At 51.8% G+C, this 13,082-nt stretch overlaps 1 protein-coding gene across 1 annotated transcript in view; it reads right to left on the bottom strand.

Annotated features, from left to right (window-relative positions):
• Nucleotides 1–13,082, bottom strand: part of PARP1 (poly(ADP-ribose) polymerase 1) — a 42,434-nt gene that overhangs the window by 14,390 nt on the left and 14,962 nt on the right. Inside the window, exons 5-13 of the mRNA XM_032639443.1 lie at nucleotides 12,224–12,323; nucleotides 10,277–10,393; nucleotides 9,475–9,651; nucleotides 6,994–7,138; nucleotides 5,219–5,359; nucleotides 4,064–4,306; nucleotides 3,692–3,760; nucleotides 3,371–3,503; nucleotides 1,315–1,510 (exon numbers count right to left, since the gene is read on the bottom strand). Of these exons, the coding sequence (XP_032495334.1) occupies nucleotides 1,315–1,510; nucleotides 3,371–3,503; nucleotides 3,692–3,760; nucleotides 4,064–4,306; nucleotides 5,219–5,359; nucleotides 6,994–7,138; nucleotides 9,475–9,651; nucleotides 10,277–10,393; nucleotides 12,224–12,323 (1,321 nt within the window). The remainder of the gene's footprint in view (nucleotides 1–1,314; nucleotides 1,511–3,370; nucleotides 3,504–3,691; nucleotides 3,761–4,063; nucleotides 4,307–5,218; nucleotides 5,360–6,993; nucleotides 7,139–9,474; nucleotides 9,652–10,276; nucleotides 10,394–12,223; nucleotides 12,324–13,082) is intronic.

The following is a 13,082-nucleotide window of genomic DNA, read 5'->3' as shown; positions in this document are numbered from 1 at the left end:
TCTGCAATAAGCGTGCACCACTCCCCCATTATAAAAACAGTAAGTTTTCATATAAAAACAAGGTGGGACTTCCCTGGTGGCACAGTGGTTAAGAATCTGTCTGCCAATGCAGGGGACACGGGTTTGCTCCCTGGTCCGGGAAGATCCCACGGGCTGCGGACCAACTAAGCCCGTGGGCCAAAACCACGGAGCCTGCGCTCTAGAGCCCGCGAGCCACAACTACCGAAGCCCACGTGCTGCAACTACTGAAGCCCGCGCACCGCAACAAGAGAAGCCACCGCAATGAGAAGCCCGCCCACCGCAATGAAGAGTAGCCCCCGCTCGCTGCAGCTAGAGAAAGCCCACATGCAGCAACGAAGACCCAACACAGCCAAAAATAAAAATACATGAAAGAAAATAAAAACAAGGGAAGCATTTTGTGAAAACCAATGGCCACCAAAGTATCACCCAAGTGACAACGGAAGGCTGTCTGGTAATATATAGGCAGATGGTCAAGCAACAAATATAAATAATGGGAAATTATTAGGAAATAATTTGGGACTAAAAACTGGGAGCTACTGGAGCACGTCAAGTCACTATAATTCTATCTTGATGATAAAGCAAGTCGCGTGATCTATGATTCAACATAGCTTCAGATAAGAAACCTCACCTGGAATCTGTGAACTACTCCCTGTTGTGTTTAGGGAGCAACTTCAAAGACTGTTCCTCCTTGACAGTCTTAAAAATGCCCACACAGCTTGTTCTCATCTAAGTGCCATATCATATTTCACGGGGTAGATTCTATTCATGAAAGGGTACCGGATTTTATGAACTGCTTTTTCTATGTTTATCAGGATGACTACGTGGCTTCTGTCCTTTATTCTATTCACGTTACATTACATGGACTTGACTTCCATGTTGAACCAACCTTGCATTCCTGGGATGAATCCCACTCAGTCATGCTGCATAAATCCTCAAGTGCTGCTAGACTCAGTTTGTTAGTATTCTGTTGAGGATTTTGCATCTATATTTATAAGGATATTGGACTGGAGTTTTCTCGGGATGTTTTTGTCTTTGGTATCAGGATAATACTGGTCTCATATAATGAGTTGAAGAGTGTTTCCTCCTCTTCTCTCTCTTGGAAAAGTTTATGAAGGACCAGTATTAATTCTTTAACCATTTGATAGGATTCACCAATGATGCCATCTGTTCCATGGTATGTTTTTATTTTTTATTTTATTTTTATTTTTTTTATTTTTCCATGGTATGTTTTTAAAAGAATAGTGTCCCTTCCTTTTATGAGAACTAGAAGGTGTAAGAGCATTAAGTGATTACCTGGCCATAGTCAATCTCCAGAGGGTAGAACTTTTTGGGATGTTTTGTGAAGTTTTTGGAGTGCCAGGCATTCCCGGTTTTCTCTTCATATAATTTCGTAAAATGCTCGATGGCCTCCTCCTTGGATGGCATCTGCTCCAGTTTGTTACTACCAATTACCGTGCCCACGCGGCCCCAGGACCTGAATATCCAATACCTGTGGGAGGAGAGGAGGAACATCAGATACAAATTCAAGGGTCAGCCTGTTGTATTTCAGGATGAGTTTCCCTTCCCTGCCATTCCCCTTGAGGGAGAAACAACTGCAAACACCCCAAAATGATGGTGACTGACAAAGAGGAACAAAAGCAACTGGTATTACAATGAAGGACCTTTATTTTACTTTTATTAAACTGAGTGTTGTAGGTTTAGAGTAATTTAAAAATGCCCTTCCAAATCATACTGGCAAATGGGCTATAAAAAGTACCAAAGAACAGGTTAACCTTGTATCTGGCAGCCAAACTTGAGGAGTAAATCCTGAGGCCTACAGAACTTAACATAAGAGTATCCAATTCTTCTCCCCAAAGAAACATGGCAAGCAACACTTGGAAGTCATGCGTTCAAGGTGATGCAACCATTAACGACGTGTATTAAAAATAATGAAGAACCTTTGGCTCGGATCAGAAGCTGAGATGTGATGAAATGGGAGGGGGCGGGCCACTGGCCTGCAGGGTCAGCCACCTACAGACCCACGCTAGCGTCTTCAGTTTCTATCTCAATCTAGGGCCAAGTCTTGGGTACCCTGCGGGCTGTGCTGCCTAGCTTTGGGCGAGTTCATTTTTTTTTAGTGGAAATCATGCATAAGTTAAATTTTACATCACAATAAACACAGATATATTGGAAATCCAGAAAGATTTGGATGCATTTTAAAGATAAAACCAGAGATTTCAAAGATTTGGGGCTTCCTGCTGGCTTTCTGGGCTACTGCCCAGAGAAATACAAATTCATTCTCTGCTGGGTTATTTCCCTCTGGAAATGTTTGGAAGACACCACGCTGACCTATCCTGAAAAAAACCTTCTGACTCTAACAGCCCACACTGTCCTTTCCCTCTAAAAACCAATAAATCTAGGCCACCAGAATAACGCCCATGTCCAAAATCACCACTAGAATTTGCTTGCCGGAGGTGGACAGTTCTGTTCTCATTTGCCTGTTGTTTAACACACTCTGGCACTCAGCACATTTCCACAAAAACCCTATCCCTTCTCCTGCGCTCCAATACACATCTAGCTTTTGGAAGGTATGTTTTACAAGCAAGATACCCTACTTTGGCCTTCTAATCTCCAGCAAGAGTAGGTAGTAAAGTAAATGACGCAGGCTTTTATTTCTTCAGAAATTTTAAGTAGCCACACAGATACTGTGTGCTCTTTTAAGGGTCTTCTGACATTCACATTTTCAATGAAAGGTCTGGTGAGATGCGAAGAGCCTGAGCCTGCCAGCGCCTACAACCTGCGGCTGGCCAAGATGCACCGGGCGCGGACTGTATCTCCTGGGGGCTGCCACTCTCACAGGGGTTTGCCTTTCAACGAGGAAAGCTTTTTGGATCTCCTGGAGTTCCAATGTGTGAACTGTTTTCATTTGCTAAAAAGGAAAGGTCAGTTTAATATACGAAAGTGCTCCCCCCACCCCCTTAGAACTTAACACACCTTCCCCACTTACATGCAGCTCCTGTTCTGTGCTGGCTGCAATGAGGGCCCATCGACTTGGCAGAGAACTGCCCGTACTAGTAAAGTGTGCGTGGCCAAGCCAGCCCAGTCCCTCAGCACCCCAGAACTGGCTCTTACCTGCCTCCACTATGTTCAAAATAAAACAGATGCAAACCCAAACGCCTTTAGTAACTGGGGAGCCCGAGGTAACACTGATGAGTGAGGATAGAAAGGCTGTCTGGGGGCGAGGGCCTCTTCCCTCCCTCACTCAGGCCTCACGACACACCCATGCTCTTCATGAGGCGGCTGGCTCCCCAGGAGCACCGAGAGCCTCTCAGGAGCACAGCGCTGCTGGACAGTCCCGCCCTCGGCGCACCTGCTCTCTTTGTCATCCTCCAGGAGCTGCAGCTTGTAATAGGAGTTGGTTCCCTTAACGATGTCCACCAGGCCGAGGGTGGCGCTGAAGACCTTCCCGCCTTTCTCCAGGACGTGTGCGCTGTGTTCCAGACCTGTCACGGACAGAGCTCCTGTGATGAGTCTCACAGGGAGAAGGGGGTCTGCAGGCTCCCCACAAGACGTGTGCGTTCTCAGGACCGGGGAGCCTTGAGGCCGGAGGGCGAGGCGCAGCCCTGTCCCACATGGTTTCCCTCATCAACGGGGTGCCCACAGCTCACTCTGCTCACTCCCGTTCCCTTACCAGAATCAGGGTCGACAGCTGCTCCTCCTTTAAGAGTTAATTTCATTCTCTTTTCAGATTTGTTGGTACCTTGGAAGGGGATAGAGAAGTGCAAACATTAAATTAAAAATAAATAAAAAGTAAGGGGAAGGTAGCAGGCAGGGCGAGTGGGTCACCTTCACCTGTGTCAGATGTCAACATGGCATCTGTGTGCTGCCTCGCACCATCCTGCGCCCAGGGAAAACGAATGAGAAAACTGGTGTGGGCAGCGTTCAAAAGACAATTCGGGCGCAAAGGGAGAGGCTGTGCACAGGCGGACCTGGCCAGCCTGGCAGAGGCCACGGCCCCCCGCAGGATGGGGCCACGGCAGGGTGGGGCGGCTTGGGGCCTCACCTTCCTCCTTGACGGGGCCCTTGCTCTTCTTGGAGAGCACAGCCCCCGACTTCCCCTTTGGGGCCACGGCTTCAACAGGCTCTGCCTTCACCTCGGCCCCCCAGCAGGACAAGAGGTGGGTTGAGAGCAACTCCTGAAGGCTCTTGGTCGAGGTGGAGATGTCCTGGAGGAAATCCTCAGACACGACGCGGACGTTAGCTTCTTTTACTTCCTCCATCTTTTTATTCATCTTGTCGACCTCCTCTGTTCAAATCGGAGGGAAAGAACTTTGAAATCTCAAATCACTACACAGTTATTACTTGCTGGGTACTTCCCAACCCTCGTCACCCACAGCTCTCCTCTCCTTCAAAATCTAGTGCTTGGGGCTTCCCTGGTGGCGCAGTGGTTGAGAGTCCGCCTGCCGATGCAGGGGACACGGGTTCGTGCCCCGGTCCAGGAAGATCCCACATGCCGCGGAGCGGCTGGGTCCGTGAGCCACGGCCGCTGAGCCTGCGCGTCTGGAGCCTGTGCTCCGCAACGGGAGAGGCCACAGCAGTGAGAGGCCCGCGTACCTCAGAAAAAAAAAAAAAAATCTAGTGCTTGGGGCCTTGGTCCATTTCAATAATCGTCTCTCACCAGCAACATCCCCCTTTTTCTAAGGTGCGATGAGTGAGAGCTGCTTTTTCCAAACCCTTCTACAGAATGAGATGTTAATAGGTATTACATAGAGAAAGGAGGTCAGATTCCTATGGGAAGAGCGGTGTACTGTTTTCTGGTCTTGGAAACTCACAATGGTCGTCGGCATATTAAGCCTGCAAAGAAACCTGTTCACCTTCGTTTAACTCTGCATTTTCCAAACTTGCTTAAGCTGTGAACTTTTTGCCTGGAGGCAAACCTACCAACATCTTATGAACAAGGTGAGAAGAGTGGGCTGTTACAGTCTTTACTTGGGAGTTTTCGGTACGTGAATATAGACCACAGCATGGAGCAGCAGTGCCAAGTACAAGTGCCCACACCCCTTTCCAGAGGACCTGAACAATGCCAGCGATGATAAGAGACACATTTTTGGGGTCCCTCTGTGTGTCAGACACTGCGCTCGGCACTTCACCTCGTTTAATTCTCAACACCACCATGAGAGACAGGGATCCCTCTGGTTCACAGGCAGACTGAACTCACTTTTGCTACTGATGCACAGGGAGGCCTTGTTGACGGTCCCTGTCAACTTCCCTCCAAGTTTCTCGATTGTGGCCTTCACTTCATCCTTGTTCCGGGAGAGTTTCCCAAGAGTCAGGATCTTCATGTTGGATAACGGCTTGTCTGGGATGGGAGAAAAGGATCACTAGGCAGGGCTGCTGCCCGGGGTGGAGGGTGGGAGCAGGAGACCAGGCAGCAGCTCCCAGGGGAAAGCCAGACCGGCTGCAAGGCCCCCGAATGGCCTCAGCACCCTCTCTGATCAGGGAGAAAGGGATCTCCTTGAGGAGAAGTCTACGTAAACAGAAGAGAAGAGTAAGAGTAGCAGGAAAGCAGAGGACAGGATAGCAACCTGTACGCAGTCCTCAGCACAGGAAGGACCGGCCAGGGAGAAGCCGTGCACTGACACTGCTCCACAGCAGGCCTCAAGCAGAGGTGGCCGGGGGCGCCCTGGGTCTGCTCCACAGACAGACAAGGAAGGACCAGGAGGCCGGCCAGAGGGTGGGACGCCGGGGTCACGTGAACTCCCGATTTCCTTCTGTTATTCTGTTCCCACCCCATGCCTAAAAGCAAACTACAGTTCTCACAGGATGCTTATTAATCAACCCCATTAAAAAAACTAGCCTTGGGGAATTCCCTGGCAGTCCAGTGGTTAGGGCTCCACGCTTCCACTGCAGGGGGCATGGGTTCGATCCCTGGTTGGAGAGCTAAGACCCTGCGTGCCGTGCGGCGTGGCCAAAAAAAAATTTAAAAAGTAGCCTTGTCCACGGCAGTCACTGAGAGCTTTGGTCAGCATGACCACACTGAGCTGATTCAGTCACCAAGAACCCTGGCATTTTAGGTATTTACCACTGACCCTGGCCAGAAAGACCTGGGTCAGGGGTGTGCCTTCTGTTTGTTGCAAACGGGAACATACAGAGCTGGTTACACATTTCCACAAGAGACGCTGTGGGGAGGAGTCCTTTAAGCTGTCCCTGTAAGGGAGAACAACTAGGGATACCCGTAGGGTTTAACTGAAAGTTGGCCGAGGTCTCCGCAGGGAACGGAATCACTTAGCTGTGAACTGCAAGTAAGGGGAAAGCAGAAGGGACCCTCAGGGCAGGGCCCGGACGTCGACCCCGCCTGGCCCACCACACCTGCTCTTGGACCCAGGCTGCAAGCAGCAGGCTGAACTCGGGATGACCACCCACACGCCCCCTCCCCAGAGGATGGAGGGAGGTCACTGCTGGGCTCACGTTCACAGAAGGATCCTCATCCTCCACCCAGCACACGGTGGCCATAACCATTAGGCTACACCACATGTCCCTGAGTAAACAAAGACAGCAGTGTCTTCTGCCACAAAAACACAAACTCATCTCACTGTCTTTGTGGGTGTGGAGTACTTCTCGCTGACACTGATCACAACAAGTACGGCAAGTCTCTGCAGGCGACAGAGACCCAGCATCACATCAGGCTCAGAATGACTGGTGGGGGCAGGGCTGCCCGGAAGCACGAGGCTGAGCCCCGGAATGCTGCTCTGTAGCGCAGTGCAGTCAGGCAGGAGAGTCGGAATGCCCCTTGCAGGTAACTGTCTCCCCGGGCCTTTCTCAGAAGCCCCCCTCTCCAACCTACCTCCTCCTGCTGGGGGTGGGATGGGGAGAACAAGGGCAGAGCTTCTCCCCAGGATCAGCCAGCAAAGAACCCAGACGGACACCCTCTCCACCCTTAGCTCAGGGCCCCAGTCCCCCCCACCCTCCCCCGAGGCCGGCCCAGAGCTGCACCTGGGGGAGCGGAGTTCACAGTGGCGGGCGCTGAGGCTGCAGAGGGCAGGGGCGCTGCCGCCAGCGGGGCGCTGGTCTCTGGGGGGAATATACGGTCCTGCTTTCGGATCTTCAATTTCTTGAGGTAAGAGATTTCTCGGAATTCCTAAAGAGTGTAAGTTTTAGTTAAGAAACCAGCTCTCCCTTGAAATAACCACCTGATAGAGAAAAGAACTTAATCTTTTTCTTCTTACGATAAAGAATAACACAAAATAGGAAAATTTGAGGCTTTTAGTATGAAACACAGTATTACTGCTGATATGGTGCTTATTTGCAGTACTTCTACATTTATAATACAGCTGGTACCGTGACGCTTGAAGAGAAAAACTATTTTCCTTAAAAAAACAAAAACAAAACAAACAAAAAAACCCAGTTGATAATCTGGTCAGGGAACCACTGCTGGAACCTGATTACAACCCCCAGGCCTCATTCTGGGGTTGTTCCCCTCAAGAATGAAGAGGCCTCTTCCTGGGGTCGTATGTCCATTCCATGACCAAAAGCCGCCCCAGACTCCCCAGAGCACGGGAGAGAGATTACTACCCGAAAGGAAATCAGGGCAATTCCCTTCCCTTCCCAGAAGAAGGGACCGTGAATGCAGGGAGCCCATCAACAGTCAGTGCTCCGTATTAACTGCCACCAGCACGGTCCACCGGCATTCCGGGCAATTCACAATGGGCTGTGCTCTAAGTGGTCACTCAATAAACATCACATACACCAGGCTCAGGGACCAGATCCCTACCCTCCTAAGTCTTCTTCTCATCAAGAAACAGCCCTTCCCTGCTAGATCCATGGTCAATGACTGCCTGGTGGATAAAACGTATGCTGGGCATCTAACACAGTGCCACACATCACAGTGAGTTTAGAATGAGTTTCTGCCTTTGAGAAAGAAGCTCAGCCTTGACCGACAGTCAGATATACAAAGGCAACTTCTACATAGGAGCTAGCTTCTAAATCAGAGGCGTGCTGAAGTGATGCAATACTGGGAATGCTGGGAGGGCTCCTTGGAGGCAGTGACCTACCGAGTCAGGAGCAGAGGGAGGGAGGGAGAGGGAGACAGAGAGAGAGTGTGTGTGTAGGGGTGGTGTAAGTGGTATGTGAGGAGAAAAAAGGTGGCAGAAAGAGGGGCTGCAGAAGGTAGCTGGAGCCAGATCATGGAGGGCTTTGGGGGAGGAGAGTTCAAGCTAAGGAGATGACCGTGATTCTGTGATCCAAGCCCCTGGGGGCAGCACAGTCCCTACCCATGGTCTGTAAATCCATGAATTTGCATGGGCAGCAAGCACTGTCCACCTGACAAAATGTCTTGCACCTGTAGGTACCGTTTTAAAATAACCCTTTAAAAATATATATAGATGCAGTGCAACTGACATATAAAGTCCTAAATAGTTCACATCACGATCTTACTTTTTTCCTAACCTAAGATATTAAAAGGGATACAAATACCACAAACGGGCCTGTAACAATGGCATTCTCAGAAACACTGGGAAAATATTTCTAGAAGAAATGGGGAATCACTGTAGGTTTTAAGGGTGGGGAAAGGACAAGGTCAGACTTGTAGAGCAACCGAGCAAGCGAAAGTACAGAGATACGTATACAGTAATGATGGCAGTGAACAGAGAAGGCAAGAAAAGAACGAGTGGAAGAGGCAAGCGGGGAAGTGGAGTTCAGCTCTGGATGCTGAGGTGCTAGAGCCCCCAGGGCCCACAGGCAACAATTCTGGAGCGCTTACTCTGTGCCACTGGTCCAAATGCTCAACCACCCCGGGAGAAGGCACGGGCGGTGAGGGAACTTGATGGACATCAAATCCCAAGCCCAGGGAGCCCACGACAGCCCCACGTGGTGGGGCACCAGCTCGCACCGAGTCTGAGGACACGGGGGAGTCCACCCATCAGCCAGCCCCCCAAGACACTGCTGGCTCCCCCAACAGCGCGGCTCCAAACAAGGTCCCCCAACTGAGGTTTTTTACATTCTGAGAATTCAAGGGAGAGAGAGAGAGATCAACAGGAGACTTGAACTCTGGACACAACTCCCCGTCTGGCACCAAGGCAAGGAAATGTCTTGCTCTGAGAAACACTCTCCCAGCACAAAGGCAGGAATTACCATTTGTTCACCACCATGTCCCTTGTGCCCAGAACAGTGCCTGGCAGAGGGTAGGCACTTGATAAACAGAAATAAAAGTAACTCACGGTCTTTGCAAGCAGGAAGATTTTACACCAGTTGGACAAACCTGTGCTCCAGTTGGAAGTGCTTTGGTACTACATCTGTGTAGTGTGCAAATGTACAGAACCAAGGGCATAGTTCTATAATCTGATTATGAGGATGGCCCCGATGTAAGGAGGTCTGAGAAACTGCTCTGCAGTCGTGGTGACCTGGAGTGTGGACAAGCCCGGAAGATGGGACCAGGTTTTTCTGCAAATACATCCCAGGATTCACACCCCCACTTACCTTTGGGGTCACCCACTCCTTCCGGTTGGGCGTCTGTGTCTTGACCATACACTTGGTCCAGGCAGTGACATCCCCGGTACAGTAATAGGCATCGCTCTTGAAGACCAGCTGGCCTGAGCATTCCTCGCAGGGAAGGAGGGCACCGAACACCATGCCGTCGGCCACTCGGTCCAAGATCTGAAGCCAGTGAAGAAGAGAAGCAAGTCAAGGAGGAAAGGAGCAGCTACAGGAGAGGACATTTACCAAGAATCTGCACAGACTCCACTCGCTAAAAAAGAAGGGAGGGACTGCCCTGAGGTTCCTAACATTCCCCAGAGAAGGTGGTTTACAGTTGGAGCTTGCATTTTTGTGCTTTATGAGACCTTACTTCCACGCATGAGGGGTTCCTGCAGCTCCCCTTTCCCTCAGTGACTCAGAAATAAAGGGAGAACCCAGAACATCCACTGTTTCTGCACCAGAGGGACGGCAGGGCAGGGCCTGCAGGGGAGACAGCCCTCGCAGCCCTCGGGGAGTCTGTGAGAAGGCGGCAGCAGAGAGGGCTCCTCGGGCCAAAGTTTGTGTTGTGAACACACGAGGCAGATGTGCAGCTCACCTCGGTCCTTGAGCGCCTGCCCCTTCCTGCCCCCACAAGTGGCGACCTCGATGGCGATGGCCATGCAACACGACTATGGAATTTCACTCCCAATTAATACCAGCAGGTGTTCACCCGGAGGGCCTCCCACACTCCACCGGGGCAGTCACCGTGCACCGCGCATGGCCTGGCCGCTCGGCTCGCGGCGCCCGTAACACAGAGGCAGCTCACCGCAGACTCCCCGGAGGGCACTTCTTGCTTGTTGAATATGAGGAGCTCTTTCAGGTCATTCGTCGAACATGCTTTCTTTAGCTCGTCCTTGATGTTCCAGATCAGGTTGTTCTGGGCCTGTGCACGAGAGCCAGCAGCTGAGAGACCAGCTCCTCTCAAAGAAAGAAACCCAACCGGAGGAAGACTCCACCCTGGCTTGCTTCTGCCTCTAGTCACAGCCCCGCGCTCAGCTGAGCTGCCCCGGGGCTGCCGCACCCCCAGGACTGTGCTCCCAGCTCGCGGCCGCGGTGTCCGCCTGGGGTGCGGGCGCTCAGGGAGGGCCAAGGCAGGTGGGGAGGCTGCGGCCCAGGCGCCGGGGTCCCCGGAACCAGCCCCTCAGGGACAAGTCCCAGGACACACAGGAACACACCCGAAGCACCAGGTTCATCTGCCCCAACACCCGGCCCCTAAGGGAGGAAGGGGCGGCTCCTCAACAACCTGAAAGCAAGCAGCAGGGGCGGTCCCCAAACACCTCCCGCCTCCTCAATACTCAGTGGCACGGAGGAACAGACTTAAGCTCTTCTGAAGATGGAACTTTAAACCACGGCGGTAACAGTCATGCAGCGCCTACTCTGCGTGGGACACTTTTCACGCCATCGCATGCACTCTCACGACCACCTTGGCCAGCAAGGCAGTAGTCTCCCGACGTCAGAGGCGGGGCAGGGAAGAGCGTCCTCCCGTTTGAGGGTGGTGGGCGAGTTACTCACGTCTCGGCCTCAGACCCCACCACCTCTGCAAAACAGGAAAATGCCGGCCCTCTCTGCACCGAGCGAGGAGTTGTTTAACTCGCTTGCCACGCACGCACACACACACGCGCGCGCGCGCGCCCTTTCCCAGCCTCTGTAAGGGCCTCTCTCGATAACATCCTTGCCTGCAGCGCCACGTGCTGGGCCACTGGTGACGGAGATGAGGGAGCACGAGGCAAAAGTCTAAGGGTATAAGGTTAGATCAGAGAGGCAGAACTTTGTCATCTGCGTGATCAAGGATGGGAGGCCAGCGTGGGGACCATGTGCAGTGTTCCCAGCTTCTGATTTTCGTTTTACCTCTGACAACACTGGAGACGGGGAAGATGGGCATGAAGGGCAAATGCAGAAGAGCACCCCAGCTCCATTGCAGCTGGGGTTGGCACCAAACTGACACAGTTTTCATTGAAGGACAACCACACCGAACCTGTGATTCTTATCAAGCAGCTGGAACCACACCAGAACTTGCTTCTAATTTTTTACACCACCGGCAAAAACCAGAATACTCACGGAAGAGCGCAGCAGAGGGCTCATGGAAATCACGTCCCCGAGAAGCGACTGACTGCTCTCCCCTAGTTTCCCCAACACTCATCTTTTTCTGGTTAACAATTTTTACTTCGTTTCGACACACACGTAACCAACACAGCGATGAATTTCTCTGGTCAGTGACCGCTGACCTAACGGGCAGTTTGCTCCTCTTAATATGTGCCTTTTATTATTATTTTTTTTTAACAAGAGATTCTCATTAAAAAACATGGAACTTCATCTCTTCCGGCCATTGCCTGTGCCAAGAACCTGTGGCATCCTTGAATTTAATCCGCAGTTTCCAACGTGCTACAGGCCTGGGAGGCACAGTGATGCACAGGTGGCCGAAGCACGGCGTGCCCGTCCCAGCGTGAGGCTGCCGAGCGGGAAGCGACAGCTCAGCTCCTGCCGAGCCCGGCTACCGCTGCTCTGGCGCCTAGCTTTCACATAAGAACTATTGCTTTGGGAGGAGGGAAGAAAACCTGGGGGAAAAACCGGGCTATTTACCAACAGCTATCAAGTTGGGAACTTTTAAAGCTCTCATTAAGCAGGACACACGCACCTCCTTGAACTTTCTTCCCAGAATGAGGACGAGAGTTGAGACTGAAAGGCGAGAGGAGACGCCCAGCTTGGGACTCACCTTGAGGGCCTTTTCAAGCTTACTCTCCTTGTCTTTTTCTTTTCTAGATTTCTTCTTGGCCACTTCCTCCATTCCATCCACCTCGTCGCCTTTTCGCTTTCTGAAAGAGACAAAGGACGTAAGGGAAAGAACCAGAGCCATTAAAGCCCTGAAAGCCAACAGCTCTGGCGACACACCATCCCAAGGCCATTCTCGTGCGGCTCAGCCAGGCCCTGCCCACTGAGAAGCTCGCCCTCTGCTCAGACAGTGTCTGTGGCTGACGTCATCCACTGCAGGAAGCACAGCTGCCAGGAGGGGCCAGCGGTCCCTCCAGGGCCTTGGAACAACCCCGCACAGCACAGATGAGAGAGATGGCCTGGAAGGTTCTGGCAGGGACTATGCTGGAGGTAAGACCATAGCTGAGGGCGGGGACTGCATCAGTGCCAGGCGCTGAGCCTTTCAATCTAAGACACAGGGCTGCTCCTGAGGCCAAGAGGCTGTTCTCAGGCCGGGGAGGCTGTGTTGCCACTTCAAGCCCAACAACAAGCGGTGGCCTAGGCGCTGCCAACCAGTCTGCCTCAGCAAACACTGCCGACCAAGTTCAGCGGCATCACCCCTGACCTAAGAGGGGGCACTGAGGGTCATCAGTAGGCCCTAGAAACAGGGCAGGTCAGCCACGGAGGTTAATACTCACTTTCAGCCATCACACAGGCCTGAGATCAAACCCTTGCATTTTTCCTCATCCGTAAAAACAAGGAAAAGAATACCATCTGCTCCGTAGGATCGTGGTGATGGTTAAATGAAATATCCTCTGTAAAAGGCTTAGCATAGCGCCCGGCACGCCACAAGTGCTCAACCAGTGCTGGTTGTTACAGCATCA

The sequence above is a fragment of the Phocoena sinus genome, chromosome 1 (assembly GCF_008692025.1).
Source record: "Phocoena sinus isolate mPhoSin1 chromosome 1, mPhoSin1.pri, whole genome shotgun sequence".
NCBI classification, from domain to species: Eukaryota; Metazoa; Chordata; class Mammalia; order Artiodactyla; family Phocoenidae; genus Phocoena; species Phocoena sinus.
Note: the sequence above shows the minus strand (reverse complement) of the source record. Positions and strands in the feature narration are given on the sequence as shown.